The sequence below is a fragment of the Balaenoptera ricei genome, chromosome 11, assembly GCF_028023285.1.
Source record: "Balaenoptera ricei isolate mBalRic1 chromosome 11, mBalRic1.hap2, whole genome shotgun sequence".
Lineage (NCBI taxonomy): Eukaryota > Metazoa > Chordata > Mammalia > Artiodactyla > Balaenopteridae > Balaenoptera > Balaenoptera ricei.
Window position 1 is genome coordinate 51,730,105 of NC_082649.1, and position 26,359 is coordinate 51,756,463.

General features: G+C 38.4%; 1 protein-coding gene across 8 annotated transcripts in view; it reads left to right on the forward strand.

The window, feature by feature from the left end:
* RBMS3 (RNA binding motif single stranded interacting protein 3) overlaps positions 1 to 26,359 on the forward strand; it is a 718,377-nt gene that overhangs the window by 579,894 nt on the left and 112,124 nt on the right. For all 8 annotated transcript variants that reach the window (XM_059939057.1, XM_059939054.1, XM_059939059.1 and 5 more), the window contains exons 7-8: positions 4,987 to 5,093; positions 22,507 to 22,553. In XM_059939057.1, coding sequence (XP_059795040.1) covers positions 4,987 to 5,093; positions 22,507 to 22,553 — 154 coding nt within the window. The remainder of the gene's footprint in view (positions 1 to 4,986; positions 5,094 to 22,506; positions 22,554 to 26,359) is intronic.

Consider the following 26,359-nt stretch of genomic DNA (forward strand, 5'->3'; position numbering starts at 1 on the left):
AAGAAAAACACACAACATAGGAGTTGTTAAAGTTTTATTCAGGGACCTTACTGAGGACTGTGGCCTGGGAGACAGCCTCTCAGAAGCTCTGAGGGAATTATTCCAAAAAAGGGAGTGGAGAAACTAGCTTACATATGATTTTTGGTTGGGAATATGTGCAGTCAAGCATACACCTTGATAAAAAATTACTGCTAGTCACAAAGAACAAATATCTTAAGTTAATGATGTTAGTGCTTTTCTATCAATGGGAAGAAGCAAGAATCGGGGCTCATTAAAATTCTCCCTGACCTCTACATCTAACTGTCTAAGGGGCCTGTTTGTCCAAAGCACAGAGTGCCGCATCCTGTTTTTCATCCCAAATTCCCCTGACGGTGCCCTGTTGGTGACAGCAGTGGCTAAGGACCTAGGGCTGGGGGCTGAGCCAGGCTCTTTGTTCTTTGTTCTCAGTTCTAGTGCTGGCAGTTTTCATCTGGAATTCTAAAAGTGTTTCAACTACATCCTGTCATTGTATCCATCTCATTTATTAATATTTTCATTTAGCGAACATTTGATAGAAGCCTGCTTTTAGCCAGACTTGGTATTAGTCCTTCCTGTGCTCAGGTCGTGATCTGGCACTTGGCACGGAGAGAACCATGCACGTGAACGGTGACGTTTCCAAAGTCTGTGGTATTGGGGGTGATTTCTAAGCTAGAGGATGTTCTATGGCTATCATGCTAGAGGCAGACATCCATTCTCTGTTCCCCAAATACCGATCCATATTTCTATGATGACAGCCATTGCCATCCATTTGAGTATTCCTTTTACTTGTCTTTTTGCCTCTAGACTGACCACTCTGTCAGGTACAGAGTCCAGGGTAGTGAAACATACACGTATACTGAATAGCTTTCAGTTTTCTTTTTTTAATGAATGAATGTGTTAAAAGTGTTTCTAAGTTTAACAGCCTTTTATTACTATCGTTTTTGAATTCATTAGTAGGAACAGCTTTTTAATGTACAAGTCACCCTGAATATCACAGGGATAGTTTAATTAAAAACGAATTCATATCCATACCTGAAAAAAAAAAGATAGTTTCTAGATTAAAATTTTATCATATTTTATCTTAGTTCTTGAAATTTTTTTTTATTTTGTTTTCATCTCATCCCTCTACTCTAACACAAAGATTTTTTAAGCTCGCCCCCAGTAAACTGCTTCTGTTGTCATTAGCTTACTCCCTCTACCAGCTCCTCCCACTCTACTTTTTTTTTCTGAAGTAAGATTTATAATCTATCTGAGGTGAGAAATTTTTAAATTTAATATTTAAAACATCAGACTTGTAAGTTATGATAATAAAGAGATATTTTTAAAAAAGCATCACCACAAATCCAATATAAATACTAGACGAATTTAAATAAACTGAACGCTAAAAATTAAAAATTGTTCAACTTCTCTAAGGGACAGCAGGAATTCTGCTATTAATACATATTAGCTGAAATGTATGTCAATATCTACTTACAAGATACGATGTTAGAAACATTTTTAATGAATCATAAAACTGAAGTTGTGTTAGGTTTAAATAAAAATCAATATATAGTGTTTTACATTAATTTTGCTAAGCAAAATACTTGTCATCTGTTCATTTGCTTAAAATATCAAATCCTGTAAACCATTAGATTATTTTATCAGTTTATGCATTCGATGTTTTATGTTTAATGCAGACTTTGGAAGACTAGAAATACTCCACTAAGCAAGCAAATTGTAATTACTTCTTCATAATTACCATGCAACTTTATTGCCATGCATTGTTATAATTATATTTTAAATGTTCCCCATTTACATGAGAGACCATAATGTCTTCTAGCACATTACAATCTGTGGCTTATAACTGCATCTCACTTCCACAAAGGCCTTTTCTTCATTTAGCCTCTATTTCAACTACTGTTAAAAGAGACTAAACAAAATCAATTGGCATCATAATACTGCAATAAGGAAATTGTAGACAATATAATATTTCTGTGCTACTGAAATCGTCTCATTATTCAGAGGATTCATGTTTCACATCTAAGGTATATTCCTCCTTCCTTAAGGATTCAGTCATAATCACATCAGTGCTTCTCAAACTTCAGTGCGTACAGGAATCACCTTGGGATCTGGTGCAAATACAGATTTTAATTTAGTATATCTGGGAAAGAGCCCTCGACTCTGCATTTCTAACAGGCTCCCATGTGCTGATACCACTGCTGCTGGTGCTTGGGCCACACTTTGAATAGCAACACTGTCAAGTATTTTGTATATCTATGTGCAAAATGCTGTTAACAATTTTCACACACACACACACAAACTTCACCCAGAACTCTGCTATAATCACTTTCCACCTTCAAGCCTGGAAATTACTTATTACTGTTAGAAGACTTAACACAAACAGAAAGTGTTACCAAAATCAGCTTCCGCTGTTCACCACTCAGAAGCCAATACTCAAGAGACAAGTGTTGGTTGAAAAGAAAAGATTGCTTTATTCAGGAGACCAGTAACCTGGAGAGAAGGTGGACTCGTGTCCAAGAACCAACTCCCAAGTTTCTGCTCAACCATGAAAGTTTTTAGAGGAAGAATCATTTGGGGAGGGGTTCAGAGTCTTTGTTATCTTCAGCTGTGTATAGACCTTCTTCTGATTGGTTGGTGGTGAGGTAACAGGGTGGTATCCAGGAATTTTGTGCTTGGCCTGAAGTTACCATCCTCCACCTGGGTGGGGGCCTTAGTTCCTGCAGAAGAACTCAGAGTATATTGTTCTGTATATTCCTTGAGGAGGAACCAGGACCCTGCCCCAGGGCGGCTGCACTAGTGGTTCTTGCCTGTTCCTCCTTTGTTCCTGCATTCTCTCCTCTCCCTGATTAGCAACTCTTTGAATCTACCCTTTGGAACTCAGGGAAGGTCAAGGAGGCTGAATGAAGCCTATTTCCTACAAAGAAGAAATGGGGGACACGGAAAGGATTTGTACCCAGGAGGGCCCCACAGGGTCCTTCTCGGTTTCAAAACATCATTGAACCTGTGAAAAAAATCTGCCAAGTAAGCATTAGGGAATTTCACTCTGAAGTGACATGGGGTAGTAAGAGACAGCTTCCAGAAGAATGTGACGTTTGAGCTACATTCTGAAGGTTGATTAGTAGTTTGCCAGATGGAGGGTATGGGTCCAGGGGGCAAGGTAGGAGGGAGATGCAAAAGGAAATATCAGGCAGGAGGAAAGGCATTTAGAGGTGAGGGCACTGTAAACCACTGGGGGAGAGGAGGAGACAGATGAAAGGTAAGATTAAGGGCACAAATTCTTATCTTCTAATTGAGGAGTTGAGATTTTATCTTGCAGGTGTTTAGAAATTACATGAGGACTAGAAGATTATATAAATCTAATTAATATAATTTACTAATGTTTTCTCTTCCACTCTGAATAAAATAGTCCCTTGGGAAACTAACAATCAGAATGACATGCCTGCAATTCAAGGGTAATATTATGGATATTCCATCTTATTTTAATGGCACATTTGAGCATTTGTTTCTGGGGTTTTATTTTTTAATTCATTTAGCGAAACATTGTGGCCCTATCTTCTTTCCCATCATAATCATCTTCAAATTAAGAAAGTAACAGGAGATGTTTCAACTTAGCAATGTCAATAAATACACATAGGTCATTGTCAACATCCATAGCCTAACAGTTTATGAAGATCCTTGAATATCAGGGTGGCTAAGATTTGAAGCCTCTAAGACACTGTAAAACACAATTTGCAAAGATATCTCAGTTGAAAGCTAAGAAAGTCTCACCCCATGACTTTTTAAATTTCCCCTAGTGTTAAAAACAATTTTTTGAAAGTTCTCTTTTCAATAATGGTAAACTTCAAGATAGGTTTAAAATCCAGAATCTCCTAGTCTATCTATATTTGATCCTTGGCAAGCTAGACTATTGTTATCTGGTAATATTTGTTTCAAGGATGCTTCTGCACAATTTTTTATGCTAGTGGATAAAAGAAATCTTAAGGTTAATCGTTCATTCAGTCTTTTCTTTTCCTGCCAGGGCTGCTCCCCAATTCTATAGCTTCCAAGGTTTCACAAAAAAAAAGACTTTTAAATGTATATATACACATACACACACATACACATATGTATAGTAGGAGAGGAAAAATAATTTTCTCTCTACTCTTCTAAGTCTTGACTGAGGCACCCCCTGTAATAAATGACAGATTAACAAGAGAAAAACAAACAGGAGTTTAATAACATGTATACTTCCTATATACATGGCAGGCACTCAGAAAAACTGAGCCCCTCAGTCAGCAGTCATTCATGGCAAAAGACAAGGATACAGGGAAGGGTAAAGAATTAGGACCACATGTGGGAGATCATGAATTGGGCAACATCCCAGCCAGCAGAGAGAATGGAGCTCCCAGGAGCTGTACAAAATAAAAGACTTTTATAGGCAGAAAAGAGTGGGACAAGAAAGGCATACTAGCAAAAAGTGGATTGGTTGTGACAAGGTCCCTTTCCTTTAGAGGATGCAGGGGTCTGTCAGGCAGATTACCTACCTCTCTAGTGCTGACCAAGGGTTTCCTGATGGACTGGTTTCAGATTCCATTTCTCAGAGAGGCTGAAACTATAAGTCTCTGTTTGGTGACATGGGGCTTAGCATAAGTGACTCCATTTAGGGCTTGTTGTCTTGTTTTTAACACCAACATAATCGGAAGGGGTTGATTCTTGTCTCTTTACTTCTAAGGCAAGTTCACATTCTGCTTCAACTGATTATTTTTTCAACAATATTTGTTATATTCTTTTATGGTCTGCCAGTACTTTTTTGAAGCCCAGTTAGTTAGAACAGCCGCCAACAGAGTTGAAACTAAAAGGGGGCCAAATGTCTCTCCAGAAGCAAGAGGACTTCAAAAGATATGCATTACAAAGCACTACTGTGACTCACATAATCACTTATTTTTAAAGGGGATTTGCTAATGTAAAATTGGTTTCTTATCTTCCCAGCCCCTAGTGAGCCTTTACTGTGCAAATTCGCTGATGGAGGACAAAAGAAGCGACAGAATCAAAGTAAATACACCCAGAATGGAAGGCCTTGGCCCAGGGAAGGAGAGGTGAGTCCTGACTGACCTGTGCTCAGAAATGTGGCCGCAGACATCCCTCAGGAGGGTGGCAAGACAGACACACGGGGCTGTGAGAGAACCAGGTCCTGTAGAAAACCAGATGGCAGATGAGCAGGCCTATATTGATTTAATCAGAATAAAATTAGTTAAGGAGGAGTATAGGACTTCCAAATCGACCTCAGTTCTGCACTACAGTAAGTCTTCTGTCTTTAACCAAACTTGAACCCTATAATACTCACTGAAAGACTTAGCCACAAAGAATTGATCCATAATTGTGTCATAGTTATAAAATGAGGGTATGATTACTTAAGAAAATATTTTCAGTGAAAACAGTAGTGAGAGTTAAATGTTTGTGTTTGAAAAAAACAAACAAAAATTTAGACTTATTTCATTCTACTGTTGAGATGTTCCACTTGCACATATATGTGTAGTTACGAAATGCCCATGTGCTCATAAACATGTTGATATGTGTCTTATATATGTAATATCAATATAAAATATGACATTTTTCTGTTGGTCAAGGAGAAAGAAAAGCAGACACACACAAGGTTTTGCTTTTCCCAACAAGGAGAAAAGCACTTAACAGTTAATTATCCCTTTACTCTCCTAACACAAAACAGTAGAAAAGCAAGCTTATGGCTCCAGTGCCACTTGGGAATGGATTCCTGTTGGTTATTTTTGTTGTGAGAAGACAAGGAAAAGGTGTCTGGGCTTCCAAGAGATCTTTTTATTCTTTGTGAAATAGAATTGAGTTGTTTGAATGCCTTGAATAAATGCCATTTTGTACCAAGGCCATCATTTCAACAGAAGAGCTTTATTTCGTATTTCTATTCAAAGCATCTACTTCATCCATTTATCATTTAAGAGGCATCCTACTTGATGCAGCATTTTGTACTTTCAACACTGAGATTACAGTTGTAAGGAAAGAAAAGAGGGTGGGATTTTTTTCTCAGCAAAACCTTTAGCCATTTTTCAGTTTCTAAGACTGTAGTCTGTTTTGAGTATTTCCATGCAGATCTCAAAACCCCTTGTAAAGTAGATAGCTATGTTTAAGTACTGTATAATCTATAACTCATTACCTTAAGGAAAAAGAGAATCACCATTGAACACTTGAAGCTAATAAAGAAAACCCAAGAGTTTCAATATTTCAATTTTAGAAAGGCAGTCAGAACAGAAGAGAGTAGGGTGTGACCGTGTGTTTTTAGTAGGCAGTTTGTGATCATCAGGTAGCCCACTGCCCCCAGAAGAAAGGTGATTTCACAATGGTCCCACGCCAGTCATCCATGGTCTAGAAAGACTCATTTGATCTTTCAAAATTTTCTTGAGTCAAATGCCCGCTGATTAGAGATTTCTGGATCACAGACCATAACCCCAAAGCCTCAATATTTAACTAGGTAACTTAGCAATGATGACTGAAATTTCAGTTCCTATATTATTACATTCACTGAATAGATACCAATTGCAGCAAGACACCTCACTTGAGTCTACATTTCTTAGAAACCAAACCAATAAACATAAAAGAAATGTAAACTTAAGAGCGGCCACCCTGCTACTGTATACAGAATCCAGGGCTCTGGGTTTAGAGCATGATAAAGACCACATGTACTATTGCCATGGAAGCATTGTGGAGTCAGATTTAGGACCCAGGCACCTTGTAATTTAAATGTAGGTTTTAAAGTATATTCTTAATCTTTGCTTTCAAAAGTTGCTTTTTAAGAGCTATAGGTTTTCTTGTTGAATATGAAAATCAAGGGACCATCATAAATTTATCTGTGACCAATAAAAACATATTCCAAGTATGCAGATACATTTCAGAGGAAAGACATCAGAAAAAGAAATGGCATGAACTGAAAATACACTTATCAGATATCTTGGTTTTGAGGTGAGCATGTTAATTTTTACTCTGTGATTATGTGATTATGGTCTTAGAAGTAGACACACCAAGAATATTGGATAACTTTGCCCATTATTACATATATTTTTTCTTCTATTTCCCCTTGCATAGTACTTGCTAGACTAAATAAAAGTATGTATATTAGTATGGTGTATAAGGTATGACATCATACAAATTAATCCTACGTAAGCAATATTTAATCATTTCTTATAAACCAGTCAGTTCTAGTTACTGTATTTCATTGTTTCTAAGACACACATTTTTGTTGTTGTTGTTTTTCCACATTTTGACACTGCTGAAATGGACTCTCCTCTTATAATCAATGGCAAGACAGTTTGTATTTTCTCCTGTTAAGTCACCTGGGGGTACTATCTACATTCTCTGCTTTAGGTCTTTGACCGCATAGATCTTATCAATTGAAACTCTAACCAGAGAAGGACTGTGGGTCATCTTCTTAGAGAGAACATTTTGCTTCCTTCCCTCACCCAGATTGAGACATGCATCTTCCCTTGAAGTCCATTTCTGGTGGGTGGTTTTGTGTTTTATTTACCTTGTAGCCCTTTGGCATTCCAGCTTTATAAGGAGATCATTTGGGTGGTTTGTTTTTGCTTGTTTGTTTTGTTATATAAAATAATGGTAAACCTTTCAATCATCGTTGCCTTAGATAAAATAAAAAATGATCATTTAGATTCTGCTGCTTCGCAACCTGAGATCATAGCCCAGAATGAGGCTAATGTTTACTTGTCCTCTCTCTTGAGTCAGGTGAAAAATGATAGTGTGAAAAAGATTTCTGAGGCAATGCTTCAGATACAAAACCAGTGGCTTGCAAGCAACTTTGAAGTACCTTAAACATGAAAATTGATAGGCTAATTAAAATTTTAATTATGTAAAGCTGTTTTATTCTGGGTGGCATTTTGATAACCGTTCTTCTAGCATAGTTTGGTGAAATGCTATTACTGAACACGTTATACACATAAATTAGTGTAAATTAGCCAGGTTTTGAAATGTAAGTATATGCTGGCAGACATACTTTTGTAGAAGTGAAGAACACTGGAATATTTTAAAGTTATTAACTAATCTCTCAAGTGACACCCAAAGCTATCAGCAGAAGGGCCAGGGATTGGGGCTGTGAGCCCTCTCTTTCCAAGGGCTCTAACAGTCTTACCATTTTATTTCTTAATGCAGCCTTCCTCAAATTCTTTGGTCTTTGTTTTCCTTTATACTCTTAAAAATTATTAGTTATTAGCTCATCAAAAAAATAAACCCATCACCTGTTAACAAAAATAGTACTTTTTTATGGAAAGTACTATATTTTTCAAATTAAAGACTTTTTTTTTTTTTTTTTTTAGAAGAAAGACACTGTTTTACATTTTTGCCCATCACTTTAATGTCTGGCTGAGTAGCAGATGACTAGACTTGCATTCAGGCAGTCCTCATTTTACTGCACTTCCCTTTTCTGCACTTGACAGATGTTGTGTCTTTTACAAATTGACGTTTGTGGCAACCCTGCATTGAGCAAGTCTATTGGTGCCATTTTTCCAGCAGCATTTCCGTACTTCCTGTCTTTGTGTCACATTTTCATAATTCTCGCACTATTTCAAAATTTTTCATTATTACTATATTTGTTATGGTGATCTGTGATCAGTGATCTTTGATGTGATTATTGTGATTGTTTTGGGGCATCATGAACTGTGTCCATATAAGATGGTGTGTGTGTTCTGACTGCGCCACTCACTGGCCATTCCCCCATCTCTCTCCCTCTTCTCGGGCCTCCCTGTTTTCTGAGGCAATGCTGAAATTAGGCTAATTAATGGTCTCTAAGTGTTCAAGTGAAAGGAAGAGTCCCACGTCCCTCATTTTAAATCAAAAGCTAGAAATAATTAAGCTTAGTGAGGAAGGCATGTTGAAAGCCCAGATAGGCTGAAAGTTGGCCAAGTAGTCACTGCAAAGGAAAAGTTCTTGAAGGAAATTAAAAGCGCTACTCCAGTGAACACATGAATGATAAAAAAGCAGAATAGCCTTATTGCTGACACAGAGACAGTTTTAGTGGTCTGGATAGAAGACCAAACCAGCCGCAACATTCCCTTAGGCCAAAGCCTGATCCATAGCCAGGCCCTAACTCTCTTCAATTCTAGGAACCGTGAAAGAGGTGAGGAAGCTGCAGAAGAAGAGTCTGAAGCTAGCAGAGGTTTAAGGAGGTTTAAGGAAAGACTCCATCTCCGTAACATCAAAGTGCAAAGTGAAGCAGCAAGTGCTGATGTAGAAGCTGCAGCAAGTTCTCCAGAAGGTCTAGATAAGATAATAAAAGTGGCTACACTAAATAACAGATTTTCAATGTAGATGAAACAGCCTTCTTCGGGAGGAATATGTTATCTAGGACTTTCCTAGCTGGAGGGGAGAAGTCAGTGCCCAACTTCAAAGTTTCAAAGTACAGGCTGAATTTTGTTAGGGGCTAATGCAGCTGGTGACATGAAGTTGAAGCCAAAGTATCCAAGACTGGATACTACAGACATGATGGAAACATAGAGACAGACTCCCTACCCCCTTGGAACCTAAAGTGGCAAAGTAGGAGATTACAAGTAGAATTGAATACAATTTAGATTGTAGAAATAAAATCACTGACTGTTACTGGCTTCGTACCTACACAACAGTTGAAGAAAGCCAAAGCCAAAATAACAGCAAAAATAACAACAAAAACAGCAGCCGCACGAATATCGGCTCACATTTGTCATGTTACTAACCATTAACTGTTCATTTGATTGATTGGTTGTTTGTTTTTCAGGGTAGGTAGCTGATTTGTCTACATTTAAACCCCCCGACACCCCCAATTCTCCTGAAAGTTGGAAAGCTCTGCTTTGTCACCCATCCCGTAGAGGCATGCATGCTCATGGGTGCTGAGTGGCTCTGACAGGATAAAGTTAAGAGAAGTAACTTGAGCTTTCAGTTGTTATTTAATAAATCTTGAGTCCTCTAATGTGCCCAACTGAGAATAATAATTCTTTCTGAACTTTAAGGAATCATGTGTGTCAACGTCTGTGATATGCTCAAAATTGTTTGCTTTTGATCGTAATTTACCAGGCACTCTACTTGAGTGGCTAACGGGGTCAGACACTGGAGTTTAAGTCACAAATCCACAGCTTTCAAGCTGAATGACAAACTTTGACCCACGTTTTGTTAATGTTTTTATAAGATCATATCCACAATCGTTATTTGCATTCCAAGCATTATTTGGCACTGCACATTACGTGATTTTCAAATTTCTAGCCAATTTTCCCTTGAAGGTCATGTAATCAGAAAAACCAAGAGCTGGCAAGGAGAGGGGGACTTGGATGGAGAAGATGAAAGAAAAAGAAAAAAAAGTAAAAGAAAAACATGAACTCTTGTAGATACCAAGGAAAAGATTGAGCTACCGATGAATTACATGGTTGGTGTTTTTAAAGGGAAAGAAGATGAATTATTAGCCTACCTATTCTGGCAAATAATGACGTTTACAAAAGTGCTTATACAACCTCCGTGGCTATGAAAAGTACTCCTCATGGTCAAGTACTTTCCAGTATCTTTCAAAACTATTATCTTTGACAGAAGAAGCATTCTGATGCCACAGCTGGTGACTTTCTGGATTTAACAAAGAATTAGCAAATGAATTTTCTTGCATATTCTACGGACTTCATAGTACTTAATGTAAATAATCTTTAAGCTTCTGCATCCTAATCTAATTCAAAGGTGAGGTTACCAAATTCTTCTGTGTAAGGAATTTTTAGAATCCTTATAAATAGTGCTATTAATTTATAAAATTTCCTTTTGTTTAATGAAAGACTCAGACTCACGAAATAATCAGTTTGAAAAAAGATGCAGTTGATCTTCATTATTTGTGGGAACCAGATTTGTAAATTTATCCCACTTGCTAAAATTTATTTGGTACCCAGGATCAATACTCATGGTGTTTTTATGGTCATTTGAAGATGTGCAGAGCAGCAAAAAGTTTGAGTCACCAAGCACATACCCCCCAGATGAGGTTGAGCGCGTGATGCTTTGCCTTCTTGTTTCAGTTCTTATACTATCAACTAATGTCCTTTCTTTGGTTTATTTAGGGTTACAGGTTTTGTTTGTTCATGCTTTTCACTCTTTAAAATGGCCCTCAAGTGTAGTGCTGAAGTGTTGTCTGGTGTTTCTATGTGAAAGAAATCTATAATGTGCCTTACGGAAAAAATATGGAAAAGTGAAGATAAGCTTTGTTCAGGCATGACTTAGAGCGCTGTTGGTTTTGAGTTCAATGTTAATGAATCAACAATATATATTAAATATGGTGTCTTTAGAGAAAAATAGATATAAAACAAGGTTATCTATTGATCAGTTGGTGAAAATGTTGTGACCAGACTCTTGCAGGAACCTAACCATATATTTCCTCTAGGAGCAGTGATTCAGTATTCCCTAATTCAGTGTTCATGGTGACTTAATAGAATAGAATTACTTCAAATAACACGAATCAATTTTATCTTGTTTTATGATCACTGCCATTGAATGGGATCCAGTCTCTTGGTTAAGTTTATGTCTCTCCCACTGATGTAAAAAATAATGTGCATGGATATCAAAAGTAACTGTTACCAGTGTATGAGCCAACTGTCTTAATTTGAAGAGTTGTGTTACAGTCTATTGTCAGTCTTTATGGATTTAAAGACATTAGTTCTTACTCTACTCAACCAATATGTGTAAAACTTTCTAAGGAATTTGGAAAAAGCTCTGATCCTGTTTTCATTAATTTAATGAGTCCATGAGTGACTAGTAGACTTGGAATTATTTCATAAAATCCTTAAACATTTGACCCAATGTAAAGATTCATGTATCTTCCTTAGCAAGAAAAAGTCATTAGCCTAATACATTGAATTATTTCTACTATCATTTATATCATTCTTATTTACACACCTCTTTGCATCTGAGAAGAAGCCATTTTGGCTCTTTAGGAACCAAACTGGGTCACATTGATATGGACATTATTGATGCTGAAGGGCATGTAGATGTCTGTGGAAGTAACAGCAAACAGGCTCCATAAAATCTGGAGAGAAGAAGCTATCACTCCAGTCACAATTCATAGGGAACCCTAGCAACAGAATATTTTGTTGAGTTTCTTGAAAGCATTTGGCTGTCAGTAGTTGTTACCAATGTTACTGTAAAGCACATGGTTTGAGACATTCTTAGCAGTGAGGAAAACAAGGCACAACTCAAACACGTGGCCCCCTGGCCTTCAGTTGGATCTTTTCTGACTAGTGCATCCTGCTTCCAAACTACTTGATCAGTCACCAGTCAATGTCCTTCGTATTAAATATGAGAAGAACCTGACAACAGGCCCGGGAATTCATCATTTCTGTTAGCTTGGGAGCCATATTGACTACAATTTTATTTTACAATACTGAACATTAGAAAATTTGTTTCAGAGATACGGAATTGAAGTCCTGCCCCAATGAGCCATTAGAAGTAATACTTTGAGGAGAAACTGAAGCACAGTTTCCTATGAAATTGTATAGCTAAAGAATTATCTGAAAATCTTAGTAATAGTTGCATATAGATTCAGGTTATCTTCAAACATATTCCATGAAAGTAGAAACATCATCTACATAGTTTGCTACTGTTTCCATTGGATACATCATAGTCTTGGCAGTTAGTTGTCCAATTCTTTTCTTTAATGAGACCTTGGGGAAAGGTTAAGATGTATCTAGTAACATGGTCAGGTTCTGCAAATAGTCCTTTTAACTTTGAACTGAAGGAGAATCTTTACATATGTGATCTTGAAAAGAGCACTTGGCTGTTATGATACACAACAGCACTTGCAGTTAAGTGTGTTAGCCAGCCCACCAGATGTAGTGTTTTCATTTCATGTGCTTTGCCTGCAATTTCGAAAGCAGACTCAAGGTGAATGACCCTTCTAATCTCAAAAGAAATCTTCCCATTGGCAAAAGAACTTGAATTCTTAGTAACTCAGCATGAATGCTTTCTTAGTTAAGTGTTCTTATTTTAAAGCTGCTGGGTCTAATATTTACTAACCTATGATCACTAAAGGTAAATCTTGTAAATTCCTGTAATAGTGTAAGTTTGGATAAAATGTGATTGATGACAAGCTCTAGTCCTCTGTCTCCTCTCCATTCCCAAGGAGGAGAATGAGAGAACTTACTTATATTCTTGGGGAGGGGATAGTGTTGGGAGAATTAGGAGGGGCTGAAGGCTGGGAAGATTACATCAAGCAATTAGAAGGAGAAAGGCTGATGGTTGATCTCCATGTCTCCTGTATGCCCTTGACCCAGTCTCCACGGATCAGGGCAGCTAAGTGGGGCATCAACAACCTGGGGGATTTCTGGAGTTGTTGACACTGTCTTGGCAACCCACCTGTCACAAGATGCAGAATCATCCCCATCAATATTTAAGCTGCAGCTTATGACCTCAAGGTAACATCAAACTATAGCTGGGACCTGGCAGAATACGGATCAATTAGCTAGATACCTGGGACTTTCAGCTGTCTAGCTGCACAGGCTCGCCCTGGATGCAACCTCAGCATCTGATATTTTTTTACCCTATTTACCCATGTTATGGTGGAGATTAATAGTATATACACTACATCATTGACTCTAAGACATCATCAATTAAAGATAAAGTGTTATATTAAATACCACTAAAAAAGAGGAGAAACTTGCCAAACTCTCAAATGCCATCAAGTATACTGTGAGCCCTGATTTCATGGATATTAAAAAGTGAAACAAAGCTATGTCTTGGATTGCTGTTTGCCTGAAACTAACACAACATTGTTAATCAGCTATACTCCAATATAAAATAAAAATTTAAAAAAAAAACAACAAAACTATGTCTTGGAATCTATGAAGATCAGTCATTTAGATAGAGATAAAAACAGAAGTACTTACATTAAATATGACAATGTTCTCTTATCTCTTTTATGATTATCAGTCAAGGCTTCATTTAACTTTGGTTTTAATGACGAACTTAGACTAGCACTTTTTTTTCCCCGAGACTTTGAGACCTTTAGCTACATGGTATAATGCTATGATACCTTTTCTTCTGCTTCTTTCTTTAAAAAAATTTTATTTATTTATTTATTTTTATTTTTGGCTGTGTTGTGTCTTCGTTGCTGCGCGTGGGCTTTCTCTACTTTCAGAGAGCAGGGGCTACTCTTGGTTGTGGTGCCTGGGCTTCTCATTGCGGTGGCTTCTGTCGCGGAGCACAGGCTCTAGGCGCACAGGCTTCAGTGGTTGTGGCTCGCAGGCTCTAGAGTGCAGGCTCAGTAGTCGTGGCGCACGGACTTAGTTGCTCCGTGGCATGTGGGATCTTCCCGGACCAGGGTTCGAACCCGTGTCCCTTGCATTGGCAGGCGGATCTTTAACCACTGCGCCACCAGGGAAGCCCTGCTTCCTTTTTAACAATGCTTTTTTGCGTGTGCCGCCATAGACGGCCTCAGCCTTCCAGTCTTAATTCTGTCTGCATCTTTTTATCTTGTCCTTCTCTGTTGTAAGATAAGGGAGAGCATCTCTGTCTGACGAGAATGCTGTAGCGAAAGCCAAAAAAGGAGAAATATCGAGATGACAGAGTTCATAAACAATAGCATAACTCTCCTTGATGTTCTCTTCCCAAACACAAGGAGGGAAATTATCTCTATTCTCTGCCTGTTTTTACTATTTTTTTTTTAAGTGATAAATCCCCTGCATTTCATTTGCTTGATTCCTGACAAACTCCTGGAGATTTCAAGAGGACTTTTAACGATCTCCTCTTCTCTGCACTTGGAGTCAGATGCCTGGGTAAGGAGGGGCCTCGAGTTCCTCCTGGGCTCCCACTCATGATATGGTTCATGTGCACAGGCTGCCCTGTTACATCGGGAAGGTCTCCCAATGACCCCAACAATCATTTTGCTTCCCCCCATCTCTACTAATCAATCAAGGGCTGAGACCTTGTCCTTAGACGTTTGAGTGAGTTCACTTGAAATTTTTTTAAGGAAATTTTGCTAATAAGGAAAAACTAAAACACTCCAATTCCATTTTTAAATACAAATTTGGGAATTCCCTGACAGTCCAGCGGTTGGGGCTCCACATTTCCACTGCACAAAATTTCCATTCCCCGCAGTGGAAATATATTCATTTACTAATTCATTGAACAAACATTTACTGAGTCTGTTACATTCCAAGCACTGGTTCGGGAAGAAGAGATACCAAGATGGAAACAGCCAGGAGCCTGGTTAAGAGAGGCATACGCATGGCAAAGTGTGGTCATGTTAGCTCCCATCCTGCGTCATGGGGGCAGAACTAAGGCAGAGGTTAATGCTTCATGGAGAGAGAAATGGCTTTTAGAGGCTATGACATTTAGCCTGAGGCTGGGAGAAGAGCATTGCAATATTCCCTCAGACAATGATACAGAAAATTTCCAGCCAAAACCTATAGCAGCAAAGGCCCAGAGGTTAACACTATAGGGCAGGGTGAGTGTATGTCTGAGTTTGGTGAAGGGTGGGGTCTGGAATTGAACAGGAAAGTTGTGGAGGTCAGGAGGTACATACACATTTGATCATGAAGGGCTCTGTAAGCCATGTTTTATCTCAAAGGTGATAAGATGCCACCAATGTGGTCAGATCTGCCTATCATAAGAACACATTTCACAGCATGGTGGTATGGCTGGTGGATGGAAAGGAAGGTGCAAGCAAAGGCTGGAGAGGATATTTTTACCAAAGGATAGTAGTAAACACCCAAACAAGAAATGATAACCTAAAAAAAGATACTGATGATACATGAACTTACTAATTTAACTTGGCAATAAGTGTCTGGAACTCAGTATGGATACTTGAGTTTGAGACCAAGATTTGGGCATCACATGTTAATAAACAATAGTTGGGATCAGAAAATGAAGGTCATCGCTGTGTAGAAGGAGAGAGAAGGAGGGAAACCCTGGTCCTGAGCACTGGCACCTCAAAGGCAGATCGAACAAGAAAAAGCCCTCTGAGAGGTCAGAAGAAAACTAGGGGAGAGCCTCACAGAAGCAGAGGGAAAGGAGTTTTGAAAGAAGAAGGGAAAAAAAAAAAATTCCCTGGTCAAATGATGCAAACTAATCAAATACGATTTGGAATAACAGTGATTTGGGGGTTCAGAAATTATGAAAGTCAGGGAGTGTACTGTAAGCCAGTTCACAGCTTGGTTGGCATCTTTTGGGACAGTTAGGTAGGATTTCTGTCTTATCTCAGGACCATGCAGTATTGGCTCCCTTTTGTAGGCTTTGGACATTTCCTTGTCTCCCGTCTCATTTGTCCTTCATCCTGTCTTTAGAAGAGGGACTGGCTGCACAAAGCCCAAGGAGCATCCCTCCAGCAGGTGAGAGCAGAGATCTGCCTTACATGGTTGACTGCCTCTCCCAGGAGACACGGACCACTCAGTGGTCACGTATCCATGCCAGAGCCATTCCCGGTAAAACCCTACCACTTGCCTCTTGTGAAGGCCAGGAGTTCAGGCTCTCACATCCTCTTCAGCAACCACGCTCTCTTAACAGGAAAGAGGTTAAAAGACCTTTCTTTGGCCAAAAGCTTGACGGGGTATTGATCACTTTGTGGTTTGCTGGTGATTTTTATTGATTCCTCTGAATGTCTTGGATATCCACACTTCTGGGATCACATATGAAACCTTCAATTTCTCAGCCAGTTTGGCCTTTGGATTTATAAATCGTTACTAGCTTCCACCACTAGAAACCCTGAATCATTAACCCTGGATTTTCGGTCTTCATTCTTGACCCCCTGCTCATTCTCACCTTGACCCTTCTGGCTGTAACAGTCCCTATCCTTCCCAGCTTTCTGTATTCTACTGACCCAGCAAACCCAAATGTCTCCTGACATTTTCAAGCTTACTTCTGAATCAGGCCTCTGATCTATAGGACTTTTACAAATAGTATACCTTTTTCTACCCTCCTGAATTTATAATTTTAAAACAAATAATAGAAGATATAGTATGTTTCTTTGGTTTTTCCTCCATTATAAAATATTTCTCATCATATACAACTTAAAAGAGCCAGAAAAAAATATGAAAGAAAAAAAAAAGCCATTTATAGTTAATACTTATCCCAATATTGAACATTGTTGACAGTAATTTTTCCTTAGTAGTCGAAGATTTTTTTAATTTTTAAAATTTTTATTTGTTCACACATATTGTACACGTAATTTTGTATCATGATTTCTTCACTAAAAAGCATGTTCTCTAAAGAGAAAGGCTGGTAAATAAATATAAACAAAGTTAAATGAGGTTTCATGACAATAGCAGTACCTAAACATTTATAACGCATTATACTTTTAAGCCCTTTTCACATATCATTTTTTAAGTCATCTTATTTCATTTATTGAATGTTTAACCATAACCAGCTAACAGTTATAAAGATTGTTTAATTAGTTGCAAGAATTAAACTCTTTAAAAATAATATCCAGAAAACCAAGTTATCCTTTTCTTCGTTGGCTTCCTGAACTCATCTTGTGCTAATCCAGTATGTGATATTTACTAAAATATGCACTATTTACTACCTATTTATTAAAGTGTTGCCTGAAATCTGATCTTAGAGGATTGGAAATTTTTGTAGTTATTCGTTTGTAACTCATCCAATCATGGTGTATTGTATTGTGTGTCAGGGCAGAATTTAGAAAAAGGAGAAACATTAGGCTACAACATCAGTGTTTCCATTTTCCAGGAATTACAGTGTGTATTTGTCCATGTAATCAAATGTTTTGATTCCCATTCACATTACACTGTACAAACAGTTTCAAAAATGATAGAAACCGTTCTATCAGCTATCTTTTCAGTGGCTTTGTTAGAGTCAATAATACTCTGCTCCTCAGATAAGACCAAGCATTCCAGTCCAGAAGGTCTTCTTGAAGTGGTAATGCCTTCTCTAGCGAGAACATTTTAAGCAGTATTTCCATAATTATTACTTCTTCATTTAAAGTTATGGATATCAAATATGTAGCCCCTAAGTCAAAATGATGTGTCTCAATGAATCCCCTGTGTTTATGGGAAATAATTTTGGGTCCCTATGTCAACTGAAAAAAAAAGGCACAACCTAGATGTTGAGAATTACGTTTTATTTGTTGGACAAAACTGAGAACTTAAGCCTGGGACACAGCATCTCAGATCACTCTGAGAGACTGCTTCCAAAGAGGTAAGGGAGGAACCAGGATATATAGGAGTTTTTGCAACAAAAACCAGGTAGTTGGAACATCAAAAGATTACTGTTAATTAAGGAAAACCAGACATCTCAAGTTAAGGATGCATCTTCCTATATATGGGGAGATGCAAAAGTCAGGGCTCATTGAAATCATTGCTTTGATATGCACCTCAGCTATCTGGGGCCAGTATCCTGTGCTTTTTCATCCTGATTCTCTTCAGGGTGCACTGTGGGGTGGGCGGTGGCTGCAGTGTCTGATGATTTGACGGTGGGCATCCTGTTTCTATCCTGAGTTCCCTCGGGGCTCACCAGAGTGGCTGTAGTGTGATGGCTTGATGGCTGCAAATCTTTGTTTACTGATATGGCAGGCGACATTTTTTTCACTGACACCTAATTACTCCAATAAACCATATTTTAAAGTTTTTATTTAGCTCTTATAGTATAGATTCTATCTGAAAGGACTAGAAATACCCCATTATGGCTGAAATATTAAGCCAAAACTCAGCTGCTGCTGGAAAATGACAAAATAGCCCCCTCTTTGTTTTAAATAAATCATAAATGCCTTTAATCCACAAATAATGTGAATTTAAAAAGTGGAAAATATTTGTGAATTTAATAAACCCCTTTCAAAAGGGAGTGACGGGCTTAAACATCACTCCTCTATTTATGTGGTGTGACATTTTCGTTTTGTTCCAAGTTACTTTACTTTTTGTGTGACTCTGGAGTTTGTAAACATGCCATAAAATTTGTTAATTACATAATGACGATTTCATGGTTCTAGCTCAGTATAAAGGTGGCTAGACAGAGCAGCAAAATCGATTTTCTTTTTTACCTTGTGGAAAGAAACAAAAGGAAATGGAATACGAAATCTGCATTAAGACCATATTAGAATTATAACTCAACAATCTGTTACACATGAAATGAAAACCAGGTGCCTCCCAGTGTTAGTTGTTTTGCTGTGATATTCAGCCAGCGGGTTAAGTTCAAACACCCTTTGTTTAACACATGCCTTGCTTTGTAAACCACAGTGTTCCAAATGCAGATCTCTGGTTGTCTCCTCTTGCCACAGGTCCTCAGAGGCACGACTGGCCCCAGGCAAAATCATGAAGTAGATGAAACTTGGCTTCATCTTCACCTTAGTTTCTGTCCACCCACCTGTCCCCCAGTGCCTACCCTACTCACCCATCACTCTGGTTCTTCCCTCTGTTTTCCAGGGGGGCTCATGCTGTTTCTTGTTGCCAAAGCCCTCTTTGCCTATATCATTTTCCTCCTTGAAAAATGATCCGTGGCTCCCCAAGAGGAGCCAAGCAATCAAGACCTTCCTCCTTTCCTTCCAAATCTTATTGTCAACTGCTCCCTCCAATGTTCTACTGCAAGTGGATCATCCGCCTTGCCCTTTTTATTCACATGCCTTTTCCATGCTATTATTCCTTCTGCCTAAGCTGGCCTCCGCCTCTCATCTCCATCTGTGGAAATCTCTCACCTGTACCTCCTCCAAGTGCCTTCCCTGACCACCCTGGCATCTCCCCTACACCTCATGCATACCCTCACGGGGCACTTACCATGTGTTGCTTTGTGTTATAATGTTTACGTATGTGTCTTGTCTCCAGGCACTGTGGTGGGCATTTCACAAAAGTAATATCTTTTAAATTTCACAACAATCATCTGAGGTAGGTATTACTACACCACTTGACGATTAAGGAACATGAGGCTCAAATAGATTAAATAACTTGCCTGAGGTCACAGTGCTAGAGAACAACAGAGCTAAGACTTGGACCCAGGTCCAAAACATATATTCTTTCCACTAAACCATATCATCATCTATTTAGTTCTTTCCATCTTCTGAAAGATGAGTGGAGGTTTAAGATGGAGGAAGAGGCCAACGTAGGCTTTCTGATTATCAAATACTGTTCAAGAAAGAGAGAGAATTTTTGTGATAATTACCGTATTCCTAGCTAGACCTGATTGGTTAACTATAATCCATGAGGATTGGTTAACTATAATCCATGGTTAAATATAATCCATGAGCTTAACTATAACCCATGAGGAATTCAAATGTGAAAGAAAAAAATCTTTACCTGACATTGCCCGAACAAATACACATGGCATAAAAAGAGAATATTGAAGACCTATAATTCAAGAAAGGCATTGGTCTCTGAGCACTATTGGAAAATACATTCAAGGAAAACAGTTAAACGTGGCTTCCTACAAGTCCCCTGGGATTTAAACAATTTGGGGGTGAACAGGGGTCTGAAGATACAATGATCATTTAAATCTCTTATTAAATAACAATATCTTTATTGAGTACAAAGCCTGTTTTTTTCATCCTGTCTTTGGTGTGACATCTTGGATAAGTTAGGGGAGAGAAGCTTAGGGTTTCTAAGAGGGAAATTTCATCCCAGATGGACAGCTTTTCCAGCTGCCCTCTCCAGGACCCAGAACCATGGAGTCCCGCCTGGACAGGTCCCTCCTGGGGAGTCTTTGGCCTCGGATCAGCCTCCCGTTTGTCACATGGCAGAGACCCCATCCAGGGAAGAATTTAGACTTAGAATCTATGTGCTTTGACATCACTACCTTTGCTTCTCCCATGGGGGGAAAGTAATCTGTCTTCATTTCCACTCTTCTATTCTCATTTTCCAGACCCCAGCTTATCACATTATCATATCGTATTTCTTTAACATGAGTGATGGGCAGTTATCATTAAGCCTGTGTTCTCAGTGCATCTCCATCTCAGCTTTGTTTGCAAACTTTGTTTCAATTATGTGTGTTCCCTGTATGCCAGTTTCATTTATAGATGGCTCTACAGTTTTGTTCCTCATACCAATCTTAATAATAATTTTTAAATTACTGTTTAGGGAAAACAATGCATGTAAGCTTGAATGTAGCAGGCCATCCTGGACTTCAGGCCCTATCTTAGAAAGCCTGAGAATTTTCATTTCAGTTATGTGTTAAAACTGAGGAATTAAATGAGCTTATCAGGAAAACCACCTTCAATCACACTGGCAAAAAACTCAAACATGAAAGCTCTTTTTTATTGTCTCTAAAGTTTTTATGGTTTTCCTTATCCTCTACAAAAGTCAATTTATTTTTTTCTTATTTTTTTCTTACTAAAGCTAATTTATTTTTTCTTACTTATTATTTTGAAATAATTATATATTCACAGGAAATTGCAAAAGACATGTACAAGGAGGTCCTATTTACCCTGCACCCCGTCTCTCCCAATGGTTACATCTTATATAATAATAATGTAATATCGAGCCAGGAGGTTGACATTGGACTAATTTATTTTTAAGTTTCAAAAAAGAAAAGAAATCCAACCTAAAGACAACCTAGTCAGCTTTGTTTCATTCTATTTCTGTTTCTGCTCACAAGCAATAACCAGGCTGAAAGTTCTGGAAAACAAAGGGTGGTAGACCCATGCGGCCACAGAGAAATGATCTTCGGGGCTCATTCAAAATCCTAGTCAATGTCATGGCTGGTCTGGGTTGGAATCTGGTTCTGCCTCCACACATGTGACCTTAACCAAGTCACTTGATCCCTCCAAGTTTCCGTGTCTGCATCTATCAAATGGAGGAAATATTTCTCCTGCCTACTTCATAGGGTCCTTGTGAGGATGAAATATGATGATGTGTATGAAAGGAGGTAGGATGTCAGTCAGCGATCATCAAGTTGATATTCTTTTCTGTAACAACTGCCAGTTACAGAAATGTAGTTTTTCAGTGGTGGTTTTATTCTTAGAAGCAAAACTAAACCACCTCCTTATTAGCCACAAGGCCTAGAATTTCCATCACATCCTTCCCTTTCTACACTCTTAGTGGGACAGGTACTAGCAAGTATTGGACAGCACTCTGTGATTCATTGCCTAGACACCCCTGAGGCATGCAATATTTTAAAATAAATGTTTCTTAACATTTTCTTCTAAAAGGTCGAATGCGTTTTAAGTAGCTTTTATTTTTACTCTGACCCCAGCATCTATCCTTTCCTTTTTTTCATGCCATGAGATATACAATAGGTATTCTTGAAAATAGTGAGAAATTATAAGGATACCAGAATAGACAGTACATGGCTTATGAATTAGAAATGCAAATCATCCAAACTGCATTGTTCTTTGGTTTGTCTGTATATATAATATAAACTCCCTAACTCACTGGTGGATTCTGGTGTTCAGATAGTAAAAATGCTAGTCTTGGTAGTAAGGGAGGAGAAATATATAGGATAAAGTAAACTTAAATCATAGAAAGTAAAGATAAAAGCATTGTGCGTACTGAATGCTTTGGACGCCACAGTAAAAATGTTAAGATCCATTTTCTCCCCTCTTCCCCCCATATACAGGCTGGCATGGCTCTGACCTATGACCCCACAGCTGCCATACAGAATGGGTAAGTAGACTACATTTTCTCTATTTTAATTGCTAAGTGAATTGAACTCTGAAATCAGTACTGAAGAAAAATATTTGAACTCTGAAATCAGTACTGAAGAAAAATATTCAAATCTGTCTTTTTGTTTTAAACCTTTCTCATCATTGTATTTTTTTTTTCCTGTGAGTGACTCTTATTTCATGGCACCCCCCATGTCACTCATTCTCACAATGCTTCTGCCCACATTCTGTCTCTCCCTTTCTCATCTGAGAAAGAATAAGGAGTAGGACTTGAAGGGGGGTGTATGTAGATAGACTGGTCTGGGAGAAGTGTCCGTGTATCTCTACTGTAAGAGTGTCGCTCCTACTAATAACTCTAGAGTTTAGATTTCGGTAATTTTAGCATGTGCCCAGGTTCATTTTGACATTAGTAATGCTTCCACTTTTGCCTTCTGGCTATCAGGGGAAGGGTAACGGACAGAGTCAAGTTAGTAGCTTGGTGATTGCATTTTCATTCTTCATTGTAATAAGCACCTGGAAACTTGCAGCCTCTTACTTAGAACAAGTCACATAGCCTAAACTTCTCCTCTGAAAAATCAAACTTAAGCTACACGATCTGGCCTCTCTAAAATTCTGTCATTCTGAATATTCTTTGGTTGAAACTTTCTTCTTACTTCGCAATTTCTTTTCTTTACTTTGGCCATCCTGCAATGGACCAACAAACCAAAGAATAAGTATTATTTTTATTTTCACAATCTTTTATCTTAGATTTCTCCATGGCTTTCAGTTTTCTGTCTTTCAGTCTCATTAAAGAATCAATCAGAATGAAGGTCTCATTTAAGATCAACTTAGAGGATAGAAGGAATTAAACTCCATTTTTCTATTTAGTCAGCTGCATCTAATGAACACCTGTGAGATGTAGAAAATATTTATCTCCCTCTTATTTTTATAGTTATTCATTCAGGGGGTCATTTATTTACTCATTCAGTAAACATCCAATGAGTCTGCCAAGCACAGTACTATGCTCTATAGGTTTAAAACAACAGTGTATGAGACAAGGGCTTTGCCCTCAAGAAACTCATGGTCTATCCTTCCATGAAAGAGTCAACACGGTTGGTAGTCTAGCGTAAGAGTCTAGTCCTTTGTCCTTTGTTGATTAAAACTTCTCTAGGAGTGAAACTTAAGGATATCCTTTCATTTATCCAATAAGCCTTCTCTTATTTCCAACAAGGCACTTTAAACTTGGTGGTCAGAAGAACAAAAGACAAGATGTAAAGACATGAAATAAAGTCCTCTAGAATTGTACTGTATAGTTGGGAAGATAAAATAGTTAACTCAAAAGGCACAGAATAAGGCATTATATGCTCAGCGACAGTGACAGAAAACAGGTATTATAATGTAAGGGAATGACATTTGTTGAACACATACTAAGTACCAAGTATTTTATATCTGTAATTTAATGGCACATGGTTTCAGAGTCTAATACATGTAAAAATACATGTAATTACAATTAGAAATTTATTTGCACACTAGAAAGTAGAAATAATAATTGAATGAATACCTGTAAGTTTATTAACTAGATTCAACAAGTGTTCATGTTTCCATACATGTATATGGGTGTATGAATATATGAATCATCTACCTATCTGTACTATATATCTATCTGTTTATTATAAAGATCTTCTTGACCAAGGCTCTAGGTCAAGGATTGGAGATGCCCCAGTGACCTAGGTCTGGACTGGAGTGAGTGAATGCTTTGCTTTAGTTAGTCATCTTTCCAGTGCACAATTTAAAATCTGAATTTGTTTTCCCAAAGACCTAACTTTCCAAGTTTTCATCCTGATCCATTTCAAACCTACAGAGAAGAAAATTGAGATTTCAGCCTGCAATCTGAGCAGCCCAAAGTGAACTTTGGGTGATGCCGTATTAGAGGCAGTGAGAACTGCCTAGCACACAAGGAGCATGTCTCCCTTCCCAGGTCACCGTCTATACTGTATAGAGGTCGACCGCAAGTATGTACCTCTGCCTTCTGTGACGTCTTTGTCTGTACCTTATAGTAACAGTATAACGTCCTATCCTTTGAATTATTTCAACAGTTGCAAAAGTGGTTCATCCTGTCCACTGTCCACTTAGACATTTACAACAATGAATATTTCCCTCAGGAAACAAATTGTAGTTAAGATGCTGAGAATACCATCTTCTTTATTTTATCTCCTGTCATCTGATAAAGAACTTTGTGTCATCCAGCAGTCCCTGTCTTCAGTACTGTCTTGTCTACTGAATATTCCTTTCAGCCTGTAAAATACTCGAGTCTCTCCCACCTATAAAGAAGGTAGAAGCAAAACAATCCTTTTCTGCCCATGAGATCACTTCTAGTGACCACGCTATTTTAGCTTTCTTTTCACTGGTAAACAACCCCAGTTTTCTATACACACTGTCTTCCCATATTGTCTCTATTAAATTAAGCCTATTAAAGTGTGAATTCTGGTCTCAGACTTGACTGGAATTTTCCCTGCTGGTGTCTCCAGTGATCTCCAAATTTGTCAGTTGTAACTGACGCATTCTTAGTCCTTATACTGTTTGAGATCTTGCATCATTTGACTTTCTGTTGTTGTTGTTGTTATTGTTACCATTTACAGCTTCATGAAAATTTCTTATTTCTTAGATTTCACGACTCCATCCTTTGCTGACCCTCCTTGCTCTCCCCTTGCACTGCTTACTTGGTGTCAGTGGATTCCTCCTCTTCTGCCCACTTTTATTAATCTTTCTCAGGGTTTAGTCTTTTCTCACTCTGTGTTCTCTCCAGTTGATCTCATCCACTCCTCCTGCTTTTAGGAACTGAAGACTCCCAAGTCCATACTTCAAGTTCATAACTAGATGCAAAAAAAATCACCTTTGTGTCTAACTGCATTAGGTGCTGCTCCTGGATAGCTTTGTCCCAAAGTGAGGTCATTATCTTCATCAATCTTTCATCATACAAACCAAATCAAATGAAAAACAAGATCAAATGACTTGTTCCTTTTTAAAAAATACACTCTAAAGCCATTTAAGCCATAAATTCCAAGTTCTCTGGGTATTCTCTCCTAAAACATTCTTTATAATAAAATTGGTCCTTAAAACTTACTCCATCTGTCTTTGAACTGTATCTGCCTCCCTGCCACTGGTTGAGTTTATTCAATCACCATTCCCTACCTGTACTAAGCTTTTACTTGCTGCTAACATAACTGACCTCCAAACCATTTTCACATTGCTTTTTGAATAATTTGTTAAAGCAAAAAGCAATCAGTAATCATCTACCTGCCTGGTTTAATGTATTATGTGGACTTTACTAACTGCAGAACAGAACTCAAACTTCCAAGAATGGCACAAAAAGAACTCCATGATTTGGTTCCTGCAACTGAACTGGACCTTCTTTGATTCTCAGAGCATCCCAAGCTACTTTAGCCCTGTGTCTTGTTGCTCATGGAATTCTCTCTGCCTGGAGAGAATGGTGATATTCTTCCTTCCTTCCTTCCTTCCTTCCTTCCTTCCTTCCTTCCTTCCTTCCTTCCTTCCTAATTCCTTCCTTCCTCCCTTCTTTCCTCCCTCCCTCCCTCCGTCCCTTTCTTCCTTCCTTCCTTCTTTCTTTCTTTCACTGCTCTCATTTAAAGAACACCATTAGGGACTTCCCTGGTGGCGCAGTGGTTAAGAATCGAGCCCTGGTCTGGGAAAATCCCACACGCTGTGGAGCAACTAAGCCCACGTGCCACAACTACTGAACCTGTGCTCTAGAGCCCATGAGCCACAGCTACTGAGCCCGCATGCCACAACTACTGAAGCCCGTGCACC